Source organism: Hibiscus syriacus, unplaced genomic scaffold, assembly GCF_006381635.1.
Source record: "Hibiscus syriacus cultivar Baekdansim isolate YM2019G1 unplaced genomic scaffold, ASM638163v2 tig00111989_pilon, whole genome shotgun sequence".
Classification (NCBI taxonomy): Eukaryota; Viridiplantae; Streptophyta; class Magnoliopsida; order Malvales; family Malvaceae; genus Hibiscus; species Hibiscus syriacus.
Window position 1 is genome coordinate 940,157 of NW_024063230.1, and position 24,850 is coordinate 965,006.

Here is a 24,850-nt window from a genome sequence, read left to right on the forward strand (position 1 = left end):
TCTTTATTCTAGAATTGTGCAAACAATCTACCTTGTGAGGTTTCCTTGTAAGTTTGCAAATTTGTGTATTTCTCTTTGAAAAAGAGTGTGCTCAAGAATTTGGGGTATAATTCTTGAGGGAGTTGTAAGGTTACTATTTGTCCTCAAAAGAAAGAACAAATTAGTGAATTTGTTGGAAAATCCTTAGTGTGGATAGCTAAGGTAATGGACGTAGACTTTGGTTGAGAAAGTCGAACCACCTAAATCGATGTGCAAATATTTTCAATTTTCTGCAAAAGCTTCCACCAAAATTTTTATTGCCAATTCACCCCCTCTTGGCCAATTCCATTGATCGATTAACTCAACACCAATACATTCATATTGACTCAGACTTCATTGCTAACGTATTTGGTCTAGATAATAGCGACTTAGATAATGAGCAAGAAATAGTGGCTACTCCTTATAAAGCCAAGTTGAGTGCGAGCGTTCTAGATCATCACTACCGTTTTCTTCATCTGATCATCTCTTGGTGGTTTAGACCATCCGGAGGTAAATACTCCACTCTTAGAGCTTTAGATTTATGGTGCATACAATGTATCTAGAATAAAAAGATAATAACGTGCTACAAATTATATTTGTCGAACTCTTTGAAATCGTAAACAATGTCCCCTCTAAACGCGTAGAAACTTTATTTTAAGGCTGTCTTTTGAGTAATATGTTTATCAAAGCCAAAATTAAGGTAGAGCTTGATGTAGCCATCCCTTTTACCACCCAAATCAATCTCAAAACTTTGCGAAAATTAGGATGGAGTGGTGACAAGGATCAATGGGTTCGTTCAACTCAGAAAACTCCGGGTGCTAGCTCTTCACGAGCTGCTCTGGCTCCAGCTGATGATACAGAGCTTGACGATCTTCTACGGGATGTCGATGATCTCGTCAACCTAGCCGAGGACGAGCTAGCCCAGCAAGAAATTCAAATGCCTCCATACTTTCGATCGTTTATGAAAACATTTGATATGAGGTTCGCATCATTAGAGTCCCACTTGACTGCTATGGGGACTCAACATTTGGAGAATCAATGAGAAATTCGAGCTAACCGCGAAGCAATGGATAATCGATTCAATGCTATGGACGGGAGACTCGATGCGCTTACACGAGATGTGGCTAATATTTGGGCACATCTATCTCCTCCTGATCCTCCGATGGATGATTAACCTCGACTTGCTAAGTTTTCTTAGGTTAAAACTTGAACTCTTAATTGTTAAACATTTGATGAATTTGGATTTTGGATATTTGGTTTGATTGTTTATGTTTTGGATATATTTTGGTTTGTTTGGTTGATTATGAATGATATTTAGTCATTTGACCTTAAATTAAATTTTTTATGCTAGCTTATGCATCATCTACATCTTAGATCAATTATGACCAATTACCATTTCACATTATTTGTGAATATTGTTTATGGACTAATGGCTAATATTTCTCTTGACTTTGATCTTAGCAGCTATATTATTATAAATCAATTGGCTACTTTTCTTTAAAAACTAGTATAAACATTTTAATAGTCTTTTTTATTTAACAAAAAGGGAGAGAATATAGTAAGGGGAGTGGGAGTAAATTTTTCAAAAATATTTTTTTCAAAAGAAAATCTTAAAATTTCTAAAATGTTTTGTTATATCAAAAAGGGGGAGATTGTTGAAAACATTTTGTTGTTTCGATATAACAAATAAAGTGTTAATGAATTTTAAGATTTTATATTCAATTTCAAAAATAATATTCGATCCAATTAATCGAATATCACATATATTACTCCAAGTTTTCAAATATCAATATTACTCCTTACTTAAGTGAAAAATTGTGTTTCAATCTTAAAACATTTTTGAAATAGTTTTCACAAAGTATTTCGAACCAAAATCGAGCCAAAAATGAGTTTTTAATAGGGAGGTACTGATACCCTCTTAAGAGGTACCGATACCCCTCAAACATCGAATGTAAAAAGGGTATGGATACCCCATAGGGTACCGATACCCCATAGGGTACCGATACCTCTATACAGAGGTATCGATACCTATCCCAAATGTACTGATACCCCTTATGTTGATTTTGGCTGCGAGAAAAGCATAATGCCCAATGGGTACCTATACCCCTTAGAGGTACTAATACCCTTGGTCTTATAACGGTCGAAATATTTGAATTTTTCACAGGACGTATCGATACCCCTTGAAGATGTACCGATACCCCTACGCTCCCAAGGTGCATTTAAACAAGTTCTAAAGCCTTTGATCATCAAGAATTACAAAAAAAAGCTAGAGAAACAAGAGAGAAAGCATCAAACATCAAGTTTGAGCAATTCAAGCCAAATTCCTTTCAATATTCATTTTGCTTTCAAGAACACACTTTGTGCTCAATTGTATTTATTTTTAGTGTTATTTCCTTGTTCTAGAATTGTGCAAACAATCTACCTTGTGAGGTTTTTCTGTAAAGTTTGCAAATTTGTAATTTTCTCTTTGGGAGAGAGTGTTCTCAAGAATTTGGGGTATAATTCTTGAGGGAGTTGTAAGGTTACTCTTTGTCCTCAAAAGAAAGACAAATTAGTGAATTTGTGGAAAATCCTTAGTGTGATAGTTAAGGTAGTGGACGTAGACTTTGATTGAGAAAGTCGAACCACTCTAAATCTCTGTGCAAATATTTTTAATTTTCTGTCAAAGCTTTCACCGAAATATTTATTGCCAATTCACCCCCTCTTGGCCGATTCATCCAATCGATTAACTCGACAGAACGTATATTAAGGTCAATGTAGCTTCAATCGATAAACCTAGATACATAACAAGAAAAAATGAAATCACGACAAATGTACTTGGTATTTGCACACCAAACATGCAATTCATTTATGTTTTACCTAGGTGGGAAGGTTCTGCAGCTGATGGTAGAATATTCAGAGATGCCATTAGTAAAAGAAATGGTTTAAATGTTCCACAAGGTAAATTATTAGGTCATTAATATATATACATATATATATATATATATAAGAATGTAAAATTCTTACAAGTTTTGTATATTAACTCACTTTTTAAATTAAAGTAATATAGGGTGTTACTACTTATGTGATGCTAGATACACGAACGGAGAGGGATTTCTTGCACCATATAGAGGTCAAAGATACCACTTGAATGATTGGAGAGAAGGACACCAACCTACCACCCCTCAAGAATATTTCAACATGAAACATTCTCAAGCTAGGAATTGCATTGAGAGATGTTTTGGCATATTGAAAGCGAGATGGACAATTTTAAGGGAAAAAACATTTTATCCAGAGAAAAATCATTTTATCCAGTGAAAAACACAATGTAGACTCATTTTCGCTTGTTGTATTCTCCATAATTTCATAAGATCTGAGATACCAATTGATCCTATTGAATCTAACTATATTGAAGATAGTAGGCATGTTGAAGAGATTAATGAGGTAGAAATTATCAGACATTGTGAGCCAAACAGTGCTTGGACTGAGTGGAGAAACAAATTAGCAGAAGATATGTTTACTAGTTGGTTGGCGTCACACACTTTAGGATAGATGTTATTTTATGTTATGTATGGACTTTCACCTTCTATTTTATCTAATGTTAGTGGTCATTACTTTCATGTATTTGACATCTTTATATTTTATAGCATTAACTTTATTAAATTTTATGTTTTTCTCTTCTATAAAATTTGAATTTTATTTGTTATGGACATTCATTACTTATGTCATTCACTATATTTGATTTCTATTATATTATTATTTAAATTTCATTTATGATTAGTATTTACAATGATGACATGTTTTATGTTATGTTATACATTTTTTATATACATCTTCTTAGATTGTTTCGAAGAGCAATATGTCAAAATCAAATATGGAATCTCAAAGGGGGAAAAATGGACATCTGGAAAGATTAAGTCTTTAGTAACTAAAAGAATGTGGACTAAAGAGGAGGATGTTGCACTTGTTGAATGCTTACACATTTTGGCTGAAAACCCACATTGGAAAACTGATAATAGAACATTTAGATCAGGTTATCTATCTCATCTTGAAAAGATGTTAGAAATCAAGCTTCCGACATCATAAATTAGGGCTCATCCACATATTGAATCTAAAGTGAAGCTACTCAAAAGGCAATACAATGATTTATCTGAATGTTGAATATTGGAAGTGGATTCGGTTGGAACGAAGAAGAAAAATGTTTAACTGCACCAAATGATGTGTTTGATGATTGGGTTAGAGTAAGTATTTTAATTGAATTTATCTTCTTTCTGTACTCTTTGTTATTTATATAAGTAATTGTAAGATTTATTAAATATGCAATTTTATTGTATTGTAGAGTCATCCAACTACTGTTGGATTGAGAAACAAGTTATTTCCATTCTTTGATGACTTTGTTCATATATTTGAAAAAAAAGCTACAGGAATAGCAGCTGAGATAGCAGCTGATGCAGTGGAACATATTGATGTTGAAGACAATGCATTTATAGATGCATTACTTGAAGAAGATGGAGTAAGAGATTCTGAATCAAGAGAGGATGTTGGCGCTTCAACTTGCCAAACATCTGATGCTACTGCCTCTACCCTTACAATGAAAAAAGTAGCTAGCAAGAAAAGGTCTCGAAGTGATGATGGGTTAACCGAGCTTGTACATGAGATAAGTAAGTTTGGTGCTGCATACCGAGAAACTGCCAAATAAATTAAGGATATTATTGCTTTATTGAAAAAGGAGGCAGAAGAAAATGATCGAAGAATGTCGACTTTCACTCATGAAAATTGAAGTCATGTCCAATGATGAATGCTTACTGCAGGAGAGTATATTAACAAAGATGCGCACAATGTATATTTCTTCTTTTCTTTTCCAAAAGAATTCAAGCAAGATTATGTGATTAAGCAATTAGTTGAATGTCGTCAATTTAGACCATCCTTTTGACTGTGGTCATTCTACAATTATGTCGATCTCTTTTTTATTAGACTTTAGAATATGGTCCCAACTTTTTTGTGTAGCTTAGCCAGGTATATGTCAATCTTTTGACTTGGAGAATTTTTTGTGTATATAATATAACCAACATATATGATAAGTTTAGAATGACATGACTATTATCTTTTGTAAGTTTGAACATTATACAAACTTTTGATGGTTAATGTTATACTTCTTTTTGATATGTAGTATATGACTTGCCAGTAATGTGCTAGTTTTGGAATATGTTAATTATTTTTTTATAAATTTAAATATTATATTCGATTTAATTATTCAAATATTACAAATATTTCTCAAAGTTTTAAACTGTCAATTTTTACTTTGTACTTAATGAAAAATTGATATTCACATTAAAAATATTTTTGAAATAATTATTACTAAGTGTTTCGAACTTTAATCGATACAATGCAATAAAGTAGTACCGATACTACAAGTGTAGTACCGATACTACTCTTTTGGTTTTGACTCTAAAATTTTCCAGAATCTCAAAATGGTACGGATACCATTGTCTAGTATCGATACTACTATATATATAAGTATCGATACTCCTTGGACGGTATCGATACTACTATTTATAGAAGTATTGATACTCCTTGGACGGTATCGATACTCCTTGGATGGTATCGATACCGTTGCTTTCCAACGGTCAAAATATTTGAATTTTATACAGCTAGTATCGATACAATTAGGGATGGTACCTATACCAAGACGCTCCCAGCAGCTATTTTGTGAGGAAACATTTTCCACGGAATCATCGTCATAATCGATTCAATATCATAGTGAAAGTTAAAAATCCTTAATATTGAACATTTAATTAAATGTTGAAGTAAAATTATAATATATTTTTTAAATAAATTATGTAAAATTTAATATTAATTAAAATTAAAATAATACATTATATATTTAAATAATAAAATAATATATTATCAATGAATTTTTATATAAATAATTTTTATTTAAATATTTAGAATTTCACTTGTTAAAAAATATAGAACAAGACCAATTTGGTAAAATATACATTCCATTAATATTTTATTCCTTCAACAAAACATTGTATCTTATATTATTGCCAAACAAACCAAACACAATAATGTAACATTAATAATGTGTTAGGTAATGTTACATTCTAAAAATCTTATTTCTACCGGTAATCTTATATTCTATAAACCACCCTAATATTGAAAATGTAATTGGAAATGAAATATCCTTAGCATTATAGCCAACCCCCCAAACAGAAAATATCTGCGAAAGGATCCGTCACTGGGAGAAAGTATATTTAGTTACCACAGGAGAAAAAGCGTCAAACGCCGTGTTCTATCCTTAGATTTTATTGAAGTTTGGAAAGAAAAATGGAAGGAGACGATGTAGTTATGGAAGCTGAGGAATCCACTGAACCTGTAATTTTACTATTTTCCCTTTTGTACTTTTATTATTGTTGGGGTTTTTCCTATTTTTAGTAAACCCTAATTTTGGAGAATTTTGCAGGACCTCGATGGCATGAAAAAAAGGTTAAAAGAGATGGAGGATGAAGCCGCTGCTCTTCGTGAGATGCAAGCTAAGGTCGAGAAGGAGATGGGTTCCGTTCAAGGTACTCTGTTTTTCGTTCCATTTTCTTTCTCCAATGTGCTCATTTTCTTTTTCCTTGATGTGAGATTTTGGGTTTTATTATTATTTTTAAAAAGTTTTCGTAGTTTTTAGTTTTAAATAAAAGCGTTTGATTGGCTCTCTTTGTTTTCTTCACTCGCATTTTTTTAAATGGGCTTTTGGTACATAATGCATGATATCTGGCTAAATGATTGCAAAACTATAGGATAAATCCTTTCGTTTGCCTTATTGTCGACAAAGATTTTAAATCAGAATCAAATCCCTTATGGGTTTTTTAAGCTTATGTGATAAAAATTTCCGTTTGGTATCTTTTAGGGAACTGCTAGCTGGAATTTTGAATCCTGTTGGTATGTGTGCGTCACATAAAATGATTATCTTCTATTTCTATTCTTTAATTTTAGTTGAATGCTCTTCTTTTGTTGTTGGATTTGCTTCTATGCAATAGATCCTGCTGCTGCAGCTACCTCTCAAGTTAATCGAGAGGAAGTAGATTCCCGATCAATCTTTGTTGGAAATGTGAGGTCACTTTCCCTGCCTTACTTTTTTTCTTGTCTTTGCACCTGTCTAATGATATTCTAATGATGCAAATGTATTCGCCTCCATTGAATATAGCTAAATATCTATCAATTTGGAGTCATAAGCTACACGGGTAGTTCAATGACATGCTAACTTCTGAATCTAAACACTAACAACAAAGTAACCTTCCCCAAATTCATGGAAATGTTTAAATTGTGTATCAGGTCAAACTTATCCTATCAATTTCCCAAAGGCCCATTTTCCCCTGATACATACTTACAAGTACTTATTTTAAATAATTAATCCAGGATACACTAGTACCAGTAATTAGAACAATCGTCATAGCCAAACTTAAAATGTTGCTGTAACTCAAATCGAGTCAACTAGCTGGACAGCTTTACCAGTAGATACACTGGATTAAGAGCCACAACCCAGCCGCATCTTATTGGCTTGCTTTGGGCTCCTATTTGTGTGACACTGGAATGGAGGTGCTCCACATGCATGGAGAAACCAACTACGGGATGCTGCATGTTCCTGACATGTTTGCCTCAGTTTGGGCATGGGGAATGACGAAACAAGAAATAGAAAGTCATTTAGAAAGTTACAATAATTATTCAATAATGAGTTTTTCAATAATTATTCAAATTTCAAATTTCCAAGGGAGAGAGAAAATATGGGTGTCGTTTATACAGCCCTCACTACCGTCATCCATCATTAGTCTTCCACCTTCAGTCGCTTGTCGTCCGCCGTCCTCCGACCATCGTCCGCCGTCCTCCAACCACCGTTCGCCGTCTTCCGACCACCGTCCACCGCCGCACTCGACATCCTTTTGACGCCGTTTTTCTCAAGGATATTCGTCTACCCACAACGTTGCCTTTTTCCTGGTTATTTTTGTTAGATTCCTTTTCAATCGGAGCAAATCTACTTGCCTTTCTTCGCCGTTCTTTTCCACCACCAGCTTCCCGAGTTTCATTTTAACCGTTCCACTGTACTCGTCGGATGCTCGTGACAAAAACCCAAGTTCTCTACTGTGAATAATCATTGCTGGTCAACGGATCTTCTTGAGAAAAACTTATTTTTCCAGATCGTAGTTATTGGCTCTGGGTTTTCACGTTTGGAGGCATATCTTACCTAGCATTTTACTTCTCTGATTTTTTCGTTCAAATCTGCATTCAAAATCCAGGACAGTTTGTCAAGTCTCTAGGTGTTTTATTTCAACAGTCAGTCATCATGCCAAGTGCTGGAATCCTACCTTCTCTCAAGATGAGACCTCCGGTTCAAGTTCCTTCACCCTCTGCAGCTGCGCATTCTCTGTCATCTCACCTTTCTCATCGTGATGAGGTTCGTACTATCTTCATTATGGGTCTGCCTGAAGATGTCAAAGAGAGAGAGTTGCAGAATTTTTTGAGATGGCTTCCAGGTTTTGAAGATTCACATTTGAGCTTCAAGGGAGATAAGCCCAAGGGTTTCGCACTCTTCTCAACTGTTAAATTTGCAGTTGCTGCCAAGGATGCCCTTCAGAAAATAGTTTTTGACGCTAAGTTAAAGTCCTTCTTGCACATCGAGATGGCAAGGAAGAATCTTGTTGTTAAAAGAGTAGTTACAGATTCTGATTTTGACAAGTATGGAGGTTTTCCTGTTCCTCCAGTATTGCCATTGCCAATTCCAGCTTCTGTAGCATCTCCTAGTTTTCATGTGTCAGTTAAAGAAGTCTGCTGCGATGAAAAATCTGCAGTAAATGGTGTACACGAGGGATCCAGGAAGTCGATAACAAAGGGGTGCAGAGTTGACAAGTCTGGATGCTTCACGTTATTTGTTGAAAATTTACCAGAGAAGATTCATTGGGAGAGGTTTGGATCTCTTTTTTGCTCTCATGGTCGGGTACTTGATGCTTTTATTCCAAATAAAAGGAATTCAAAAGGAGTTCGCTTTGGTTTTATTCGCTTCGCATCAATCGAAGAAGCAAGGAGAGCAATCTCAAAAATGAATGGCTCTCGTATCGACGACAACAAAATTGGTGTTTCTTTCGCTAAATTCAAACCTCGACATTCCTATTAGAGAAAGTCCTCGACAGGCGTTCTTCGCAAGTCCGGGATGGAAGATGATTCGAGGATGAATCATTATAAAGTTGAAGGTGTTATAGATGAAGAAAAACTTCAGGTGTTGAGCAATTGTCTAGTGGGGTGGTGCAAGGACTTTGTCAAAATTGGTCATCTCGCTAGACAAATGCAAGCGAAGGGCCTCACTGGCTTCACCTGAATGAGAGCTGCTGGTAATGCGATTTTAATGATTTTCGAAGACAATGCTTCACTGAGAAGTGTAAAGAACGATAAATCAAAGATTCTCGCAGAGTGGTTCTCCTTAGTCGAAGCTTGGTCAGAGAGTTTGGTAATGGAGTGTCGTCGAGTATGGTTAGTTTGCGAGGGTGTTCCTTTTCACACATGGAATTGGAATACTTTCAAGAACATTGCTGATAAGTGGGGTTTATTACTAGCTATTGACGAAAGTTGTCATTCTCCATCATCCTTTGATCGGGCCAAAATTCAAGTCCTCACAAAGGTTGATGCGAGAATTGATACGATGGTGGAATTGAAGGTTGGTGACAACTTCTTCAAGGTCATGGTGCATGAGATAGAGCCTTCATTCAAACCAAACTCTTGGGCTCCTGAAGAAGACGAGTCTCATTAGATCTTGTTTCTTCAATTGTGGTTTTGTTTTAGTTCATATGGCTGTAGGTGTTGCTTTTAATTTGCATTATGTTCTGTTGCGCTATTTTATTCCTATTGCTGGTGGTGTAATTAGAAGTAAGGTGATTAGACTGTGGCTTTGTATGAGGTTATATGAGGTTAAGGTGTTTGTTGTAATGGTGTTCATCACCATGAGAGGATATTCCGTGGTGTCTTTTGTATCGGGTATTATTATCAATAAAATTTGAGGTACTCTTTTCTTCCTTCCAATGTTCATTAACATACTTTAAGTATGTGAACGAATAAGAAGGGAGTTTTTAATGAGACCTCCAACTTCTATTAAAAAAAAACTATTTAAAGTTGACTGAAATGACAACCTTATTATCTACTCTGATTCTGGTTTTAGTTCTGATGCATGATTACACATTGAGAAAAACAAATATTAAGCATGTTTCCTATTCTAAAACACATATAAGTTCTCATAAAATACTTTCTCTTGAAATATGTGCACTTGTTTTCTTCTCTGTATTACGGAAGATATGAATGGATTTTTCTTTGTGCTTCTTCAAATGATCTTTACCCTAGTTTGGCCATGAAATGTTAATGTGATGTGGCTGTAATATGGCACTGGCCGTGGTCTGTGACTAAAATGAACTGATATATCCTTTTTTGTTCTGTCCTCTTTAAGTTTATCAAGTTGGTATATCAGAGCATTAATCAATTTGTCGGCCCTATCTATCAACAATGTCTTCCCCATGTGAATGCTAATTTCTCGAGAAGGTTTTAACTTTTAATCATTTGCTTTAGCTTAGCTCCTTATAAACACCTGAGTCCACTGGATGTTTAACGTTGTGAACTACACCCTGTTCTTTATTCAGGTTGGTCTGCCTTTTCTTAACAAGGTGATTAGTAAGCAGAAACTTGCTGCAAAGGGGACATTGTTTGTTGCTTAGTCTCTGTTTTTTCAGTTAACAGATCAAGAACTACAGCAACTTACTCCTTATTTTTATTATTTTAAAATATTATGTTCTGCACATGTTAGACTTAGTGGTTACGTATATAACATTCTGTTAATGCAGGTGGATTATTCGTGTGCACCTGAAGAAGTTCAACAGCATTTCCAATCGTGTGGGACTGTAAATAGGGTTACTATTCGTACAGATAAGTATGGCCAGCCAAAGGGTTATGCATACGTGGAGTTCCTTGAAGCTGAGGCTGTTCAAGAGGCTCTTCTTTTGAATGAATCTGAACTTCATGGCAGGCAGTTGAAGGTAAAGTTTATTGTTTTTTCTCCTCCCCTTCCATCTCTTTTGAGAAGAAAAAGAACACGGTGGCTTCTTTATTTTTTTTGTTTTTTTTTTTCCAGTTTAAAAATATCATCTATTAAACTATTTAAGCATCATGTGCTTTCTCTATATCTTTGTAGGTTACTGCTAAGCGGACCAATATACCCGGGATGAAGCCATATCGTCCACGTCGGTCCAACCCTTTTATGCAACCCAGGGACCCATTTATGGCTCCATATTTCTTTAATCCCTATGGATATGGGTACGCTAGCAGCTGTGTTTCTCATCATAATTCCTATACACACACTTTTGTGCTTTTATTTTCAGTTTTAGCAAACCTGAATAAAGGGTTTTAAACTTCGTTCTATATACTACATTGCAGGAAGGTTCCAAGGTTGAGAATGGCAACGCGATACAACCCCTATTATTAAGTACCATGGACCACAGTAGTAGTTTCAAATACTTTTGATAATGTGGCTAGTTTATGAGGTTTGTTTTTCTTTTTAATTATCAATTTGGTCGATGTGCCAAAACCATGCAAGAATTCTTGTCTGGTTTTATTGGTGTGAATCATGCAAGATCTTGCTCTGTCATGTTGAGCTGCCTGTGCCATTTGCCGTACATGTAACGAATTTTTTTCTTAAAGAATGTGTCAGTTTGTTAGTATGTGTCTAAAGTTCAAATTTGAGCATTTGTATATAATCCCTCACAAGCCATAACCTAAAGCTTTTGTCGGTAAGAAAAATGAAAGATTATTCCCGGTTTGTGGAGGTATTATGATTTTAAGAAAGAGTTTAAAATAACACATTTTTTTATTACAAAAAAAATAAGACATCTGCTAATATTAGGTCTCTGTCTCTCTCATACCCAGCGCCATCTTTCGCCTGGTTTCCAATCTGATGGCCCCTTGTTCGGTCTTGGCGGAAACTAAAAGGTCGTATTGGGTCTAGACCTAAAGGGTATAAGGCCATCTTGGTTATCAAAGCAAGCCAAAAAAATAATAGAGCTAATGTAATCTAAAGACTAGGTTCCCATGCATCGGTTCAGGTTCTGAATAGGGATGATAAGAGATAATTTGTCTTGGGGAAATTAGGGATTTAGAGTTTAAAAAGGGGAAAGTATGGATATAGCAAAAGAGCTCAAAACGACGGTGTTGAGTTTTAAGTGTGCTTCTACCATTGTGCCAACAATCATATTTGGTCGAAGGTTTACAATGTATACTGCTTATAAGTAATGCCAGAAAAAACGAAAACAAAGGAAGGGAATATAAAAGCACATAAACCATTGAAGAAAATCTAATTATCAATATGTAGTTGAATATATATTTTTTTATATATTTGAAAATGTAGTTGATATAAGATTTAAAATAAAAATGAGTTTAAGTGCAATATCGAGATTAGATTAAGTGTGGCTCAATTGGCATAGTTTCTACAAGTTTAAGTACGTGTGCTCGACCAAGAATATCCACCATGAAAGCATAATGATCAACACCTGGAGAAATCCCGAATTTGTCCTCCATGGATGCAAATATTTGACGACCTTGCTCTACCATTCTTGAATGGATACATTCTGTAAGCACTGGCAATAAATGTAACTCTGTTGGACTATGCATCCTCTACTTTCCCTCACTTTGAATACATACATATCAATCAAACCGATCCCACCACAACACAACGAGTGGGACCATCCCCAATTTTTCAACGATTTCCCGAATCCAGTTTTGAGTACGTTGCAGCACCTAGTTGTTCACAGACACAAAAATACTCCCTACCTATGCAATTGTTCGATTCTATAACATTCTATATAATTATCTTAAAGACACACTAACATTCTATATAAATCAAGTCTATTTTAAAAAAATGTTTGTTGATTGAATAATACTTTAATCATTTATAAAAGAATGATTAGGTTTGAGGGAAGTGGATCAAAACTCAATTAAAATTGGAATTTTCCTCTTAGACGTCGTTGCTTACGTTTCTCTCTTGCACCGACCTCCTATTTATTTATATAACGAAAATTGCATTACCCGTTGTTTGATTCCCTATAAATATTGAAACTACTGTTAGAAAACAACAAAATTACTAGTAGTATCAAAATACAATTTGGTGTCTCCCGACTAAAGCAGTCTGCACCCAATACTTTGGCCCATATAAATACTCTCATATGAACATATACTTTACAAGCCAGTTGAATTGAATAGAATAGAGAGATGGGGTGGAAAGGGATTCTGGGTTTTGAGTATGGAATAGTTCAAGCACCATTGGGACCTGATATTGCTGGTCCGGAGCTAGTTGCCGCTGTTGCTAACGCTGGTGGCGTTGGCCTTCTCAGAGCTCCTGATTGGGTATTCAATTTTACTCCTTTATGCTCATACTTTGTTCTTCCTTGCTAAATACTACTACTTTAGAGCTCTTCATTGGATATTGAACTCTAGTATCTACATTTTTATATGTTCATGGTTTGACCTTCCTTGGTAAATATTACTACTTTAGAGCTCTTGATTGGATACTGAAGTGTAGCATGAAACCCTAAAACTTAAGGTTTGTATAGCTTGAAAAAGTAACCATATTAAATGAAGGCAGCTAATGCATGTTTAAGGAGAAAACTTTTATTGTTTTCTTGGTTAAGCTAATATAGTCATCAATTTACAGCATTCAGTCATGATTATTTACTAATAAAGTGCATACTCTTTCTCAATCTTGAACAGCTTTCATGGTAATAAGGAGTTGTCCAAATTATGCAAATTATTTGGTCCAAGTAGATAAATTAAGGTCCTGTTTGGGCTTGTTCTTTCATTCCCACTTCCCAAATAGATTTTTCAGTTCAGGGAAGGACATCAAATATGATTTATTAATTATTTGCTTGTTTTGGTAATTCAGATAGAAAAATGTGTGCTTTTTACTTTCTAAGGTGTTTAAATATGAATACACAATTGGTTTTCCCATGCTTTGGTGTACCAGGAATCACCTGAATATGTAAAGGAGCTGATAAGGAAGACTCGAAAGTTAACCCACAAACCCTTTGGGGTTGGTGTCATTTTGGCATTTCCTCACAAGGAAAATATAAAGGCTATACTTGAAGAAAAGGTAGCAGTTTTGCAATTGTATTGGGGCGAATGCTCAAAGGAGCTTGCAATAGAAGCTCATAATGCTGGGGTCAAGGTTGTTCCCCAAGTGAGTATCATTTGTCCCTCTCTTATTTCATGGGTAAATATGCGTTGTTTGTTATTCTGGATTGTGGAATCCTGAGTCAACCAAAAACAGGCAACAAATATATAATATTACGAACTCTATAAATTAATACTCGATAAATTAATACTCTCTCTAAAATAATAATTTTTTCGGTCCTAAATTAATAATTTCGATAAACTAACAAGATACTATTTTTTTGGAAGACCTTTATATAAATTTATGGTCCTTTCAATATTATAAATTAATAATTCAATAAAATTAAAAATATAATTAAGACAACTTAGTAAAACATTATTATACCTTGACTACCTTTCAAATGAAATTTTTCATCAATTTACTGTTGCAAATCTTTTTGAATGCATGTGGGGTGATCTCTCTTATACTCATATAGTGCTTTACGCAGGGGTGGATGCACTTAGTCCCCTATTATTTCAAAATAAGTGATTAAATATAGTTCAATATATTAAAGGAAGAATAAAAAATTAAAAAAATTGCATACCCATTTTCCTGAAAAACTAAGTATTAATATTTTTGGATCCCTATTTTCAAATCTTTGGATCCACCACTGGATTTACATATTTATATGCAATGGTTGATTTTGGATACCTTTTAGATGTGAAGCCATGGCTGGTTGGTTTTGATTTGGATTGACTAATTAGGAATATTTGATGTTGTTTATATAGTGGTTGATTTCCTTACCATACATGAACTTGCATTAAGTTTTAATTAGTACTACGTGTTATAATGAACTTTGTTTTTTTAAGGGTATGCATTATATTTAATTAGTCACATTGTATATGAACATTATTCAATTAGTTAAAACAATGTATATGTTTTATTCATGAAGAATAATGTAGGTTCGTTGAATCATTTTTTTTTTAATTAATAAATTATTAATTTAATGATTAACTAATATTTCTTCAAATTAATAAAATTGCGTGGTCCCGACATTATTAATTTATAGAGATTTTACTATATATATAGATAGATAGACAGATGGAAAGTTATATGGGAAGGGGATGGGGGCAGGGAAAACTGAGAAGCATTCCCAGTACTCTATGCCACACCATTAAAATTTGAAATTACCATGTGATAGAGCGACTTGGCCTAATTAAGGTGATTCATTGAATGTCTTCATAAACTTTCATATTCATATTGCCTTTTAAGTTCAGCAATAATGTTTTCTTATGGGGTATACAACTGCGTTTATGCTCGTTTGATGAAGAAATAGCATTAGTTTTTGTCTTTTTGGGGTCTCAGAGAGATGTGGTAGGCAGAGATGAGGTTTTACTTTGTTCCGGTAGTTAACTAGCACTCATCATGTAATGGTATGCAAGACTATCATGGGAAAGTTGTGTATTGGAAACAATAATATGCATTCATTTGTGAGGCAAGCATAAGAAATGAACACTAATTTTGGGGGCTCATGTTGACATCAAATTATATGCCGGATGTACTCTGCTTTCTCTTGAGCTAAATGTGACTTCATTGAAGGTTGGGAGTTTTGAGGAAGCGAAAAAAGCAATTAACGTGGGAGTAGATGCAATCATCGTCCAAGGCCGTGAAGCAGGAGGGCATGTAATTGGACAGGTATGAGTATATCTTGAGTTTATCATCTTGCCAGTATATTAATAATTATCTTGGAGAACATTAACAACTGTGTCCCTGTACACTTGATACAATTATATTTTGAAATTAGTAAGACTTTGATCCTTATCTGCATTTCCATTTTCCATAATTATTTTGGTTCTCAGTTGTATAAAACTTGGTAAAAATGACCACTGAAATATATCAAATTCGCATTCCTTGTGATGTTATATTATTTCCAGGATGCTCTCATTTCCTTATTGCCACGAGTAGTTGATCTTGTTGGTGATCGCGATATTTCTGTTATTGCTGCCGGGGCCATTGTAGATGCTCGTGGCTACGTTGCTGCATTGGCTCTTGGTGCTAAAGGCATTTGCATGGGCACAAGGTTAGGACTGTATTAATGTAAAATAATAAGCCCACTAACAGTAATCTGGGCATTTCCGAGACGGGTGTTACTCAGATTTGTTTAAGTGCATATGAAGTTATCACATCTCTGTTTCATTGAATTCGTAATGTTTTGCTTTTTTTTCTGTGTCAAATTCATTTGAACTCCACTTAACGTAAGTCAAGAAGTCATACGTTCATGCTTTAGTCCTAGCCAATGGAATGGGTTGAGTTGATAGTTTCTTGATTTAGGTTGAATCTTGAACATAGGATTGAAAGCCTGAAGCATTTGTGAAGTTTGTTATGTATGTATTTTCCCTCATGTATCGAGTTTTTGCAGGTTTCTCGCAACTCATGAAAGCTATGCTCACTCCACGTACAAGCAGAAACTGATTGAACTTGATAAAACCGAGTACACAGATGTGTTTGGCAGAGCAAGGTGGCCCGGTGCACCACACCGTGTCCTGCAAACACCCTTCTTCTGTGATTGGAAATCCCTTCCTGCTCAAGAAAATGAATCTAATCAGCCTATCATCGGCCGGTCAGTAATACATGGCGTGGTGAGAATCTTAAAGACTACAGATTTTGGAGATAATGTTGCATGATCTCATTTTCAACAATAGAACCGTTTGATCAGTTTAACTCCAATTCATAGGACTTCTGCTTTCAATTTCTAGTTAAATATGACTGAGATGAACTTGTGATAAGCTTCTGTTCATTTGATGATGATGTTGAATAGGAAAGAGAAATTCGACGGTTTGCCGGTACAGTTCCAAATCCGACAACAACAGGTGACATTGAAAGCATGGTGATGTATGCAGGCCAAAGTGTAGGGCTCATCAAGGAAATTATTCCTGCCGCTGAAGTTGTGAAGAGGGTCGTTGAAGGTGCAAAACTTCTCATCCACCAAACATTCAGTCTGGACTCGGTCTAAAATTGATCATGAACTAAGAGTCCAAGTTCATGTGAATGTTGTACCAATGTCGCTGAAGTTATTGCAGCAGCTTAAAGTTGTATCATGTGGACTCTTGACATATATGTAAAATACTAAAATAAGTCTCTGGAAAATAAAATATCATAATAAAAACATAAAAATCATGCTATCATAACCCCATTAATACAGTTCAACAATCTTATCAAAATTTATATAAGAAGACCCATGACATATATAGCTCACCATCTACACAGACCTAGCCTTAATGAACTTGTGAAATATTATGTCTGACAACTTAAAACAATACAACGGTTAGAGAAACGGAAAATTGCAATTTATAACCAAAACTTTTATGTGAAATACATGAATGCTCTCTTATCTCTTACCATTGAAAGTCTTGGTTTTCCCGAGGTTGGCTAGTTCTTCAACAAGCTTCCTCTCTTCATCACTTGGCTATCTTGGGATTTCAACCTGGACCTTCACTAATTGGTACCCCTCATTTTGCCTTTGTTCAGCAACGGCACACCTTTCTTTGCCATGACCAAAGTTGTTCCGGGCTGGACACTGGCAGCGATTTTAAGATCGGCCGATCCATCGACTGTTGGCACCTTCTCTGTTGTCCCCAGGATTGCATCAATGTACGGAATCTTGCATGTATAAAGAATATTAGTGTCATCCCGCTTCAATACAGGGTCTGGAATCACATCGATGACAACGAAAAGATCACCAGGGGCACCCCCTTTCTTTCCGGCATTCCCCTCTGATCTGACTCTCAGCCGACTACCGGAATCAACCCTAGCAGGCACCTTCAGGCTAATTCTTTGATTTTCTTACTCTGCCATCGCCACCACATTTGTTACAAGGAGTGAATGTTTCCCAGTCCCACTACAGGCAAAACAGGTCATCACCTGCTGAAGACACCCAGTGGAGTCCTCGACGATGAGACAACTTGCCCTTGCCCACCACGTGGTGCAAGAATATGTATCAGTCCCCGGCTTTGCACCCGAGCGATCACAGATGGTACATTTGTCAAGCCTGGACACGTCGATCTCTTTTTCCACCACAAAGACAGCTTCCTTGAAAGTCAAGACAAGATTGTAAATTAGATATTCGCCTTCTGCAGCCATATTTCTAACACCTCTATTTCCGATGTCCATGTCAAAGAATGAGCTAAATAGATCGAATGGATTGGTAAAGTCCTACAAGACCTGCACCATAGTGTCTTCTATCTTTATTGTACAAATACCTTGAACAAAAAGTACACACTAAATCCCAAGATCAACCTGGCACCAGATCCAATCACCGATGTTGAAATCAGATTAGTACCTCATAAGCTTGACTAATCTCTTTAAATTTCTGTTCAGCTCCTGCTTCCCTGAAGGCAAAGTAAATATTAGCATAGACTTAAGCAATCGCAGAAAAAAATTCAATAAAAGTAGTCATTTATGTCATGTCATGTCATGTCATGTTAGCACAAGTGCACAACATTCAAAGACTGCAAATTATTCCTTCCTTTTTTTATTACAAACTGCTTTCACAGCATTCTGTTGGTTTGAATGTTTGAGAAGCATTAATCAACAGCCACAATCTTCATAATTGTTACAAAATTTTTATTTTCAACAGGCCTTCTTGTTATCTAATCAAGGCATGACTAGCAACCACTAAATCACATCAATATGATGATTAAGCCTTCAAGTTAGCAAGTGAAATACATGATAAATTAATTATTCTTGCAAATCACTGTGGTTCAAGGTGGAGAATCACAATATGAGAAAGAATCCATTATGTCTTGGCATGAAGACTATGATTAGTTTTATCCCATTGCAGCATAAATGAACGGAAATAAATGGATACCTGGACACAGTGAATAGTTGCAAAAATTAGGAGGAACTTTAACTTGTTCATCAGGATGATAATTCCTGGCAAGCTTGCGATAAGCTGAACACGAAATGAGTATAATCAGTGCAAATAAATAAAAATCAATATTACAAAGGGATACTCTGACATAATTCAGTAAATACGGCACACTAAGCATAGTAATAGAATAAGATTTAGAGTCCAAATCATTGAAGGCAGACAGTTCAAAGTTACAATTAAAGCATTGATCTTAAATCTTTCAATAAGGATGATGGCAGTAAAGCATGCAAGTGTAGATAATGTCATGGGGGAAGGCTTCGATAAACGTAGACCTCAAAACGAAATGTGAAACACCAGCCGTCATATGCAAACCATGCCAAGTGAAAAATAAGCTTATAAGATACAATACTGAAGTGAAGAACAATCAGAGAAGTTTATTCACTGCTTTTTTATGTCTGATTTGCTGGCATTTTTGGACACTCCAAGGATGGAATAATAATCCTGCAGGTACGAATTTTTGAAAAATAATAAAACATGCAGTTAGGGAACAAATACCAGAAAGAAGAGCAAAAGAACCAGAGAAGAAATATTACAAAACCATAGTTGCTACTAATCCATCCTTAGAAGGTAAAAGGCAAATTAGAAAACACTCACCCGAGCAGCTTTGACAATCAGATGCCTTGCCAAGTGGTGACATGGAGTTTAGGTGACCATGAATTAAATAACACCTGTGCCATATTTTGAGAAAAAATGCTTGAACTTGCAAATGCTAAGCCCCGTATCTCAGTTGAAACACTGCATAAGTACATAAACACAACGCATAATTGTTGCTCTAAAGGAACGACAACATATTTTCCACAACCTAAAAGCTGCACCAACCTAATGATGATTTAAAATTTTAGCCTACTAAATGGGACATTGTTAGTAATGCTACTAATGCAAATAGTGGGACTAAACTCGGGGAGTGGGTAGCCCATATCTAAGTAGTGGCTGGAGCTAGTAGTTGTCATTTGACAATTCCAATAAAGGGATAGGCTCTCTTATTGGAAAACAGTTTTTGATGGTTCTTCCTTTCCTTGAAATATTTTGTTCAAGAAAGTAACATAAGCGGGTTTAACTTCCTCACTTCGGGTATATGAAGTTTAGAAGGCGGTTAATCACGGATTTAAATTGCGGTTAGTTTTCGATTGTGCTGTGTTTGTTACGAATGTGGACATAACGGGTGTTATTGCAGATATCATGATCATACAATAAAGGTTTTGGACGACACTGCTACCACCTCTATTCCAATAGCCAACCAACAACATCCACTTTTGAAATTATACCAACTCCGATAAAATTGCTTACAAACAAAGTAAATCCTTTGTTTTCATTTATTCACTAGTCAATACAAACGTTTTGTTTTGCAGCAGTTTTATTTCCTAAGAGCCATTTATTAAAAGAACTTAGCATATACAAGTCAACCGATTCTTAAACCTCCGTGGAGAAATTCTCACCGCACTTGAGGTATCCGCAACTTTTCGGTATTCGAGCTTGACATAAATTGAGGACGATATGTCACTGCGTTGCCACAAGGAATAGTCGTTGCCATGTGAAACTCTGTATCAAAGAATCAAGATTTATTATCATAGAAAACAAGCAATAAAATATAAATGATCACAGCTTAACTCGTAGCAAAGAGAACTAAGAGAATCCCAACAAAAACTTGAACTTGTTTATATGAGAGAAGGTACAGATTAGAAGTCTGGTCTTTTAATATCAAATGAAGTAATTACCTGAAACTACTATGTATCATGTATGGGTCTTCTTCTCAAGATATGGGGCTATGGGTTCTCTGTTTTTAGTGAATAATGAAGGGCGTGAGGCGAGTTTCGTGGCTTTGGGACAGACGGGTGGTGTAGGGAAACGTTTGGAAGCAGAGCAATGCTCTGCTTTTTGAATACACTCACATTGCTATTTAGTGCAAGAAATGAAATAAAGGCTCTCCGACACCAACCTGCGGAAGACATTAGTGTTTTCTAGAAACTTTTCACTATATATTTATAAATTAATTAATATTATTATTCAAAATCAGTTTGAGAATGCTTTTAGAGTGATTTTAACCTAAAAATTTGTATGAAAAGTGAATATTGACTTAAATTGAGAATAAAAAATAATACTTTTAAGTTTAAAAAATTCGATTGGAGAAATATTTACAAACGGAACTCATTAGTGAAATTGAAAGTTTATTTTCATTTTAAAGGAATGTTATATAATACATTAATTATTAAATGTAAATGTTTTATTGAAGGGTTGTTTATTATTTCTAGAAATTTTGAGTTTAAGTACCCGCAATTAATAAATAGTTAAGCGTTCATTATTATATGATTGAAAGTTTCAGTGTTTTTATCCAAAAATCACCCTAATAACGAAATATTACATGCCATCACATTTTCTCCATATATAACCGATCTAGCACTATTTCTAACAAAGAGCAATCATAAAATACGCTTTCGCGGGGTTCCGTTCGAGCTGCCACCACGGTGGAAAGGCATGGATCATGAGGCACGCCTTTGAGGGGTCTGTCCGAGCTGACGCCACGTTGGAAGGTGCGGATCATGAAGTGCGCCTTCGCGGGGTTCCATCCGAGCTGGCAAACGGCGCATATCATTATCTGTGTCTTTCATTTAAATCTAAATGTCCATCATAAATATAGCCCAACCATCCGTTCGCCTCCCCCCCCTATAAATACCCCTTCCTTTCAACAGTTACACCACAAACGAAAATATTATATTTCTTCCTTTTATCTATCCTTCTATAAAGTTTTAAGAATGTGTAATTATTATTTTTAGAAGCTAAATTTTTATTATATTATAATCATTTAATAGTTTATCATTTTATTATATTTTATAATAATAATTTTTATTATTTTTGTAGTTATAAAAAGGGTATGTGGATTGATGCGTTTATATGAGAATCATATATCGAGTCATTTTACTGATACGATAATAATTTAAATTCTGTTATTTTATTTATTATGAATTTTATTTAGTTATTTTTGTAGTATTAGCTTATATTTTAATTTGTATACTATTTATTTAATGAGGTGAATGTTCGTATATTAGATGCATTTATTCGTAACGTTAAGTTAGAGATCGAGTTGTGTTTGGCTGTATTTAGTCGTGGTTGGATTCGTTGACATAGAAATATGAAGGGCATTGTATGTAACACCCAAATATCGAGTCAGTGACTAAAGTGTAAGAATTCAAAATTTTGCGGTTTGATTTTGATAAATTGAAATGTTCAAGGATTGATGTGGACTTTTGTTTAGGATATATCAAAGATTGAAGGATGAAAGGACAAAGTGGTCTTTTGGCATGAAATGAATTTAAAATTCACTTTTAGTGTTATATTACATGTGGGGGGAAAGAAGAAAGGTAAAGAAATCCTAGAAACTTTCTCATCTTCCCTTATTCCTTTTCCACCGTGAACCTCATTGCTAAGGTGAGTAATCTTAAAGTTTGTTGTTCCTTCATTTTTGAATTGGTTTTGAGCTTTAGGTGGTATAGAAGCTTAATAAAGCTTAAAGATGATTAGAAACTATGAGATTGATGAGTTAATGGTGATTTGGTATAATGGGTTTTTAAGGGATTTGATGAAAATTTATTTGTATTTAGATTTTAAAGATATATTTGATTTGTCAAAGGTCTGAATAAGGTTTTGAGGTATTAGAATGGATTGGGAACATGTTTGAAGAATGGGTATAATTTTAGTTTTAAGTCTCATAATGAAAATTTTGGATGTTAAAGGGAATTTAATTGATGTAAGTTGATTGTGATGAGTGTTATTGAGTTATGGGCATGAATGGAGTTAGAAGTATGATATTTAGGTGAGTTTTGGGTCAAATTCGAAATGAAATAAGTGAATTCTAGGCAAGGTATCGGTATTGGAAGAACAATATTGATACAGGGGTATCGATACCAATAGTAAGGTACCGATACTATAATTGAAGAGGAAATTCCATAATGCAATTTGGGTATCGATAATGAGGTAGGTATCGGTACCATCGAAGGGAAGTATCGATGGATGTAGAGTACCGATACTGTTCAGCCTGAAATTTTGAATTAGGTGTTTCATTTAGTTTATGTAGATGATGTTTGTTTAACAAGTAATTGAACTCGTTATTAATCTTAGTCATGTTAACATGTAGATTTTGATCGAAGCAAGTACCAAACGAATTGACGTAATCGAGATTGAGCGAAGTGGAAAGGATTTTGCTTAGGGCTTAAGTGAGGCAAAGGTGAGTGCATACTACTTTAATGTATTAATACAAGGGAAGAAGACTTTTGATGAGTAGATTCCAACGTTTTTTAATTTAAATGTTATTAAGAGCACTATTTTGATTTCATTGCTATGAATATATGTTCTATGTGAATAAATGATAAATTGAATAATGCTATGTGAAATACTTATATGGTTAAAGCCCAAAGTATGTGCTATGAGAATTAGAGGTATAGTTGGCATGCCAAGAGTTGAGGGTTTCTACGTGGTCCTTTGGGACAAATTTTACGCGGTCATTCGGGACAATTCTATGTGGTCATTCGGGATAAATCTATGTGGCACTTCGGTGCATATTCTACGTGGCACTTCAGTGCATATTCTACGTGGCACTTCGATACAAATTCTACGCGGAAGTTTCGACTGCAATTATAGTGAACAACCTCAAAGTACTCACATACCTTGAGTTCGTAGTGAAATACGTTGGGCTATTTAAATAATTGAAAATGAATTTAACATTGAATAACAGTATATGTTATTTTTATGAAATGTATCTGTTTTCAACATTCAATGTTTCTCCTGAAATATTTAACCAAATGTTTTAATGTTGTATTATACTCATTTAGACTCACTAAGTCAAAAACTTAGTGTGCGAGTGTTCACACGTAGGTGCAAGCTAAGAGGAGAAATAGGGAGCACATCAATATCATTTTTAAAAAAAAAATCATTTATGTCACCAGAATCAGTAAGGACATCTTGTCTGTTAATTTATTTGGTAGTGGCATGTACATTAAAGAAGTTCTAGCTTCTCTGATTCGAGTCTTTTAAGATATTTTGTTTAAGTATGAATATTAGTTATTTAAATCGTAATTATTTATGATAGAAATGATTTTCAAATCAAGCAATTTTCTGACAACTTTGATTTACGATACGTTACATTATAGAATTGCCTAAATGTTATCTAAATTGATTTTAATTTTTACATTTAAATAGAATTATGATTTTATGAAATTGTTAGTTTTAAAATAAAGAAATGCATTTTTGAAATTTTAAAGAAACACATTTTTTATTGGTATTCAAATAGTAAATATTTTGTATGAATGATGTGACATCTTTGACTTGTATACGGGTACGTATATGGGTTAAGGGTGTTACAATTTTTGGTATCAGAGCTGCAGGTTTAGTCGATTCTCGACCTAAATCGAAGAGAAAATGTGTAAAAATATTTACATGCCATTGGATGACCAAATTATTGATCTGGTGTGATTAAGTGATTAGATGAATAATGTTGATTTTTTTTTATTAATATGGGGTAATATACGAGTAAATTTTATAGTGTAATGATATAATGATAAATGTCAGTGTTAGTGATATTATTTGATAACTTATAAAGGAAGATCAGGATTGTTTCTAATTTGAATAAACTAGAGGAAACTCTAGTTATATTCTAGAAAGGTTAGTGTCGTACGAAATTTCTTCATGTTGCAAAAGGAATGTTCTGTCGGCGGGTAAAGTAAATTGAGACGAGATTATAGTTCACTCAATTGGAAAACAAGGATATTAAT

The 24,850-nt window shown here is 34.7% G+C and overlaps 3 protein-coding genes and 1 pseudogene across 6 annotated transcripts; 3 read left to right on the forward strand and 1 right to left on the reverse strand.

The window, feature by feature from the left end:
- Positions 1-4,151: 4,151 nt before the first annotated feature.
- Positions 4,152-4,696, forward strand: LOC120173850 (uncharacterized protein At2g29880-like). Its single transcript, XM_039180906.1, has 2 exons — positions 4,152-4,238; positions 4,337-4,696. The coding sequence occupies exons 1-2, from the start codon at positions 4,152-4,154 to the stop codon at positions 4,694-4,696; spliced, it is 447 nt and encodes a 148-aa protein (XP_039036837.1).
- Positions 4,697-6,267: 1,571 nt separating this feature from the next.
- On the forward strand, positions 6,268-11,654 carry LOC120173867 (polyadenylate-binding protein 2-like). Its single transcript, XM_039180917.1, has 6 exons — positions 6,268-6,375; positions 6,464-6,566; positions 7,029-7,099; positions 10,866-11,057; positions 11,213-11,334; positions 11,455-11,654. Exons 1-6 carry the CDS (start codon positions 6,328-6,330, stop codon positions 11,501-11,503), a joined length of 585 nt encoding a protein of 194 aa, XP_039036848.1. The 5' UTR covers positions 6,268-6,327; the 3' UTR covers positions 11,504-11,654.
- A 1,601-nt stretch (positions 11,655-13,255) lies between these two features.
- On the forward strand, positions 13,256-17,332 carry LOC120173864 (NADH:quinone reductase-like). Of its 4 annotated transcripts, none has more exons than XM_039180913.1 (6): positions 13,256-13,416; positions 14,033-14,278; positions 15,758-15,853; positions 16,093-16,238; positions 16,569-16,797; positions 16,977-17,332. In XM_039180913.1, exons 1-6 carry the CDS (start codon positions 13,282-13,284, stop codon positions 17,169-17,171), a joined length of 1,047 nt encoding a protein of 348 aa, XP_039036844.1. In that variant the 5' UTR covers positions 13,256-13,281; the 3' UTR covers positions 17,172-17,332. The 4 variants fall into 4 exon arrangements, with proteins under 4 accessions (XP_039036844.1, XP_039036845.1, XP_039036846.1 ...); XM_039180914.1 differs by having other exon boundaries at positions 13,258-13,416; positions 16,578-16,797; XM_039180915.1 differs by having other exon boundaries at positions 13,258-13,416; positions 14,033-14,245.
- An 11-nt stretch (positions 17,333-17,343) lies between these two features.
- Positions 17,344-20,583, reverse strand: LOC120173866 (annotated as a pseudogene).
- Positions 20,584-24,850: the final 4,267 nt, after the last annotated feature.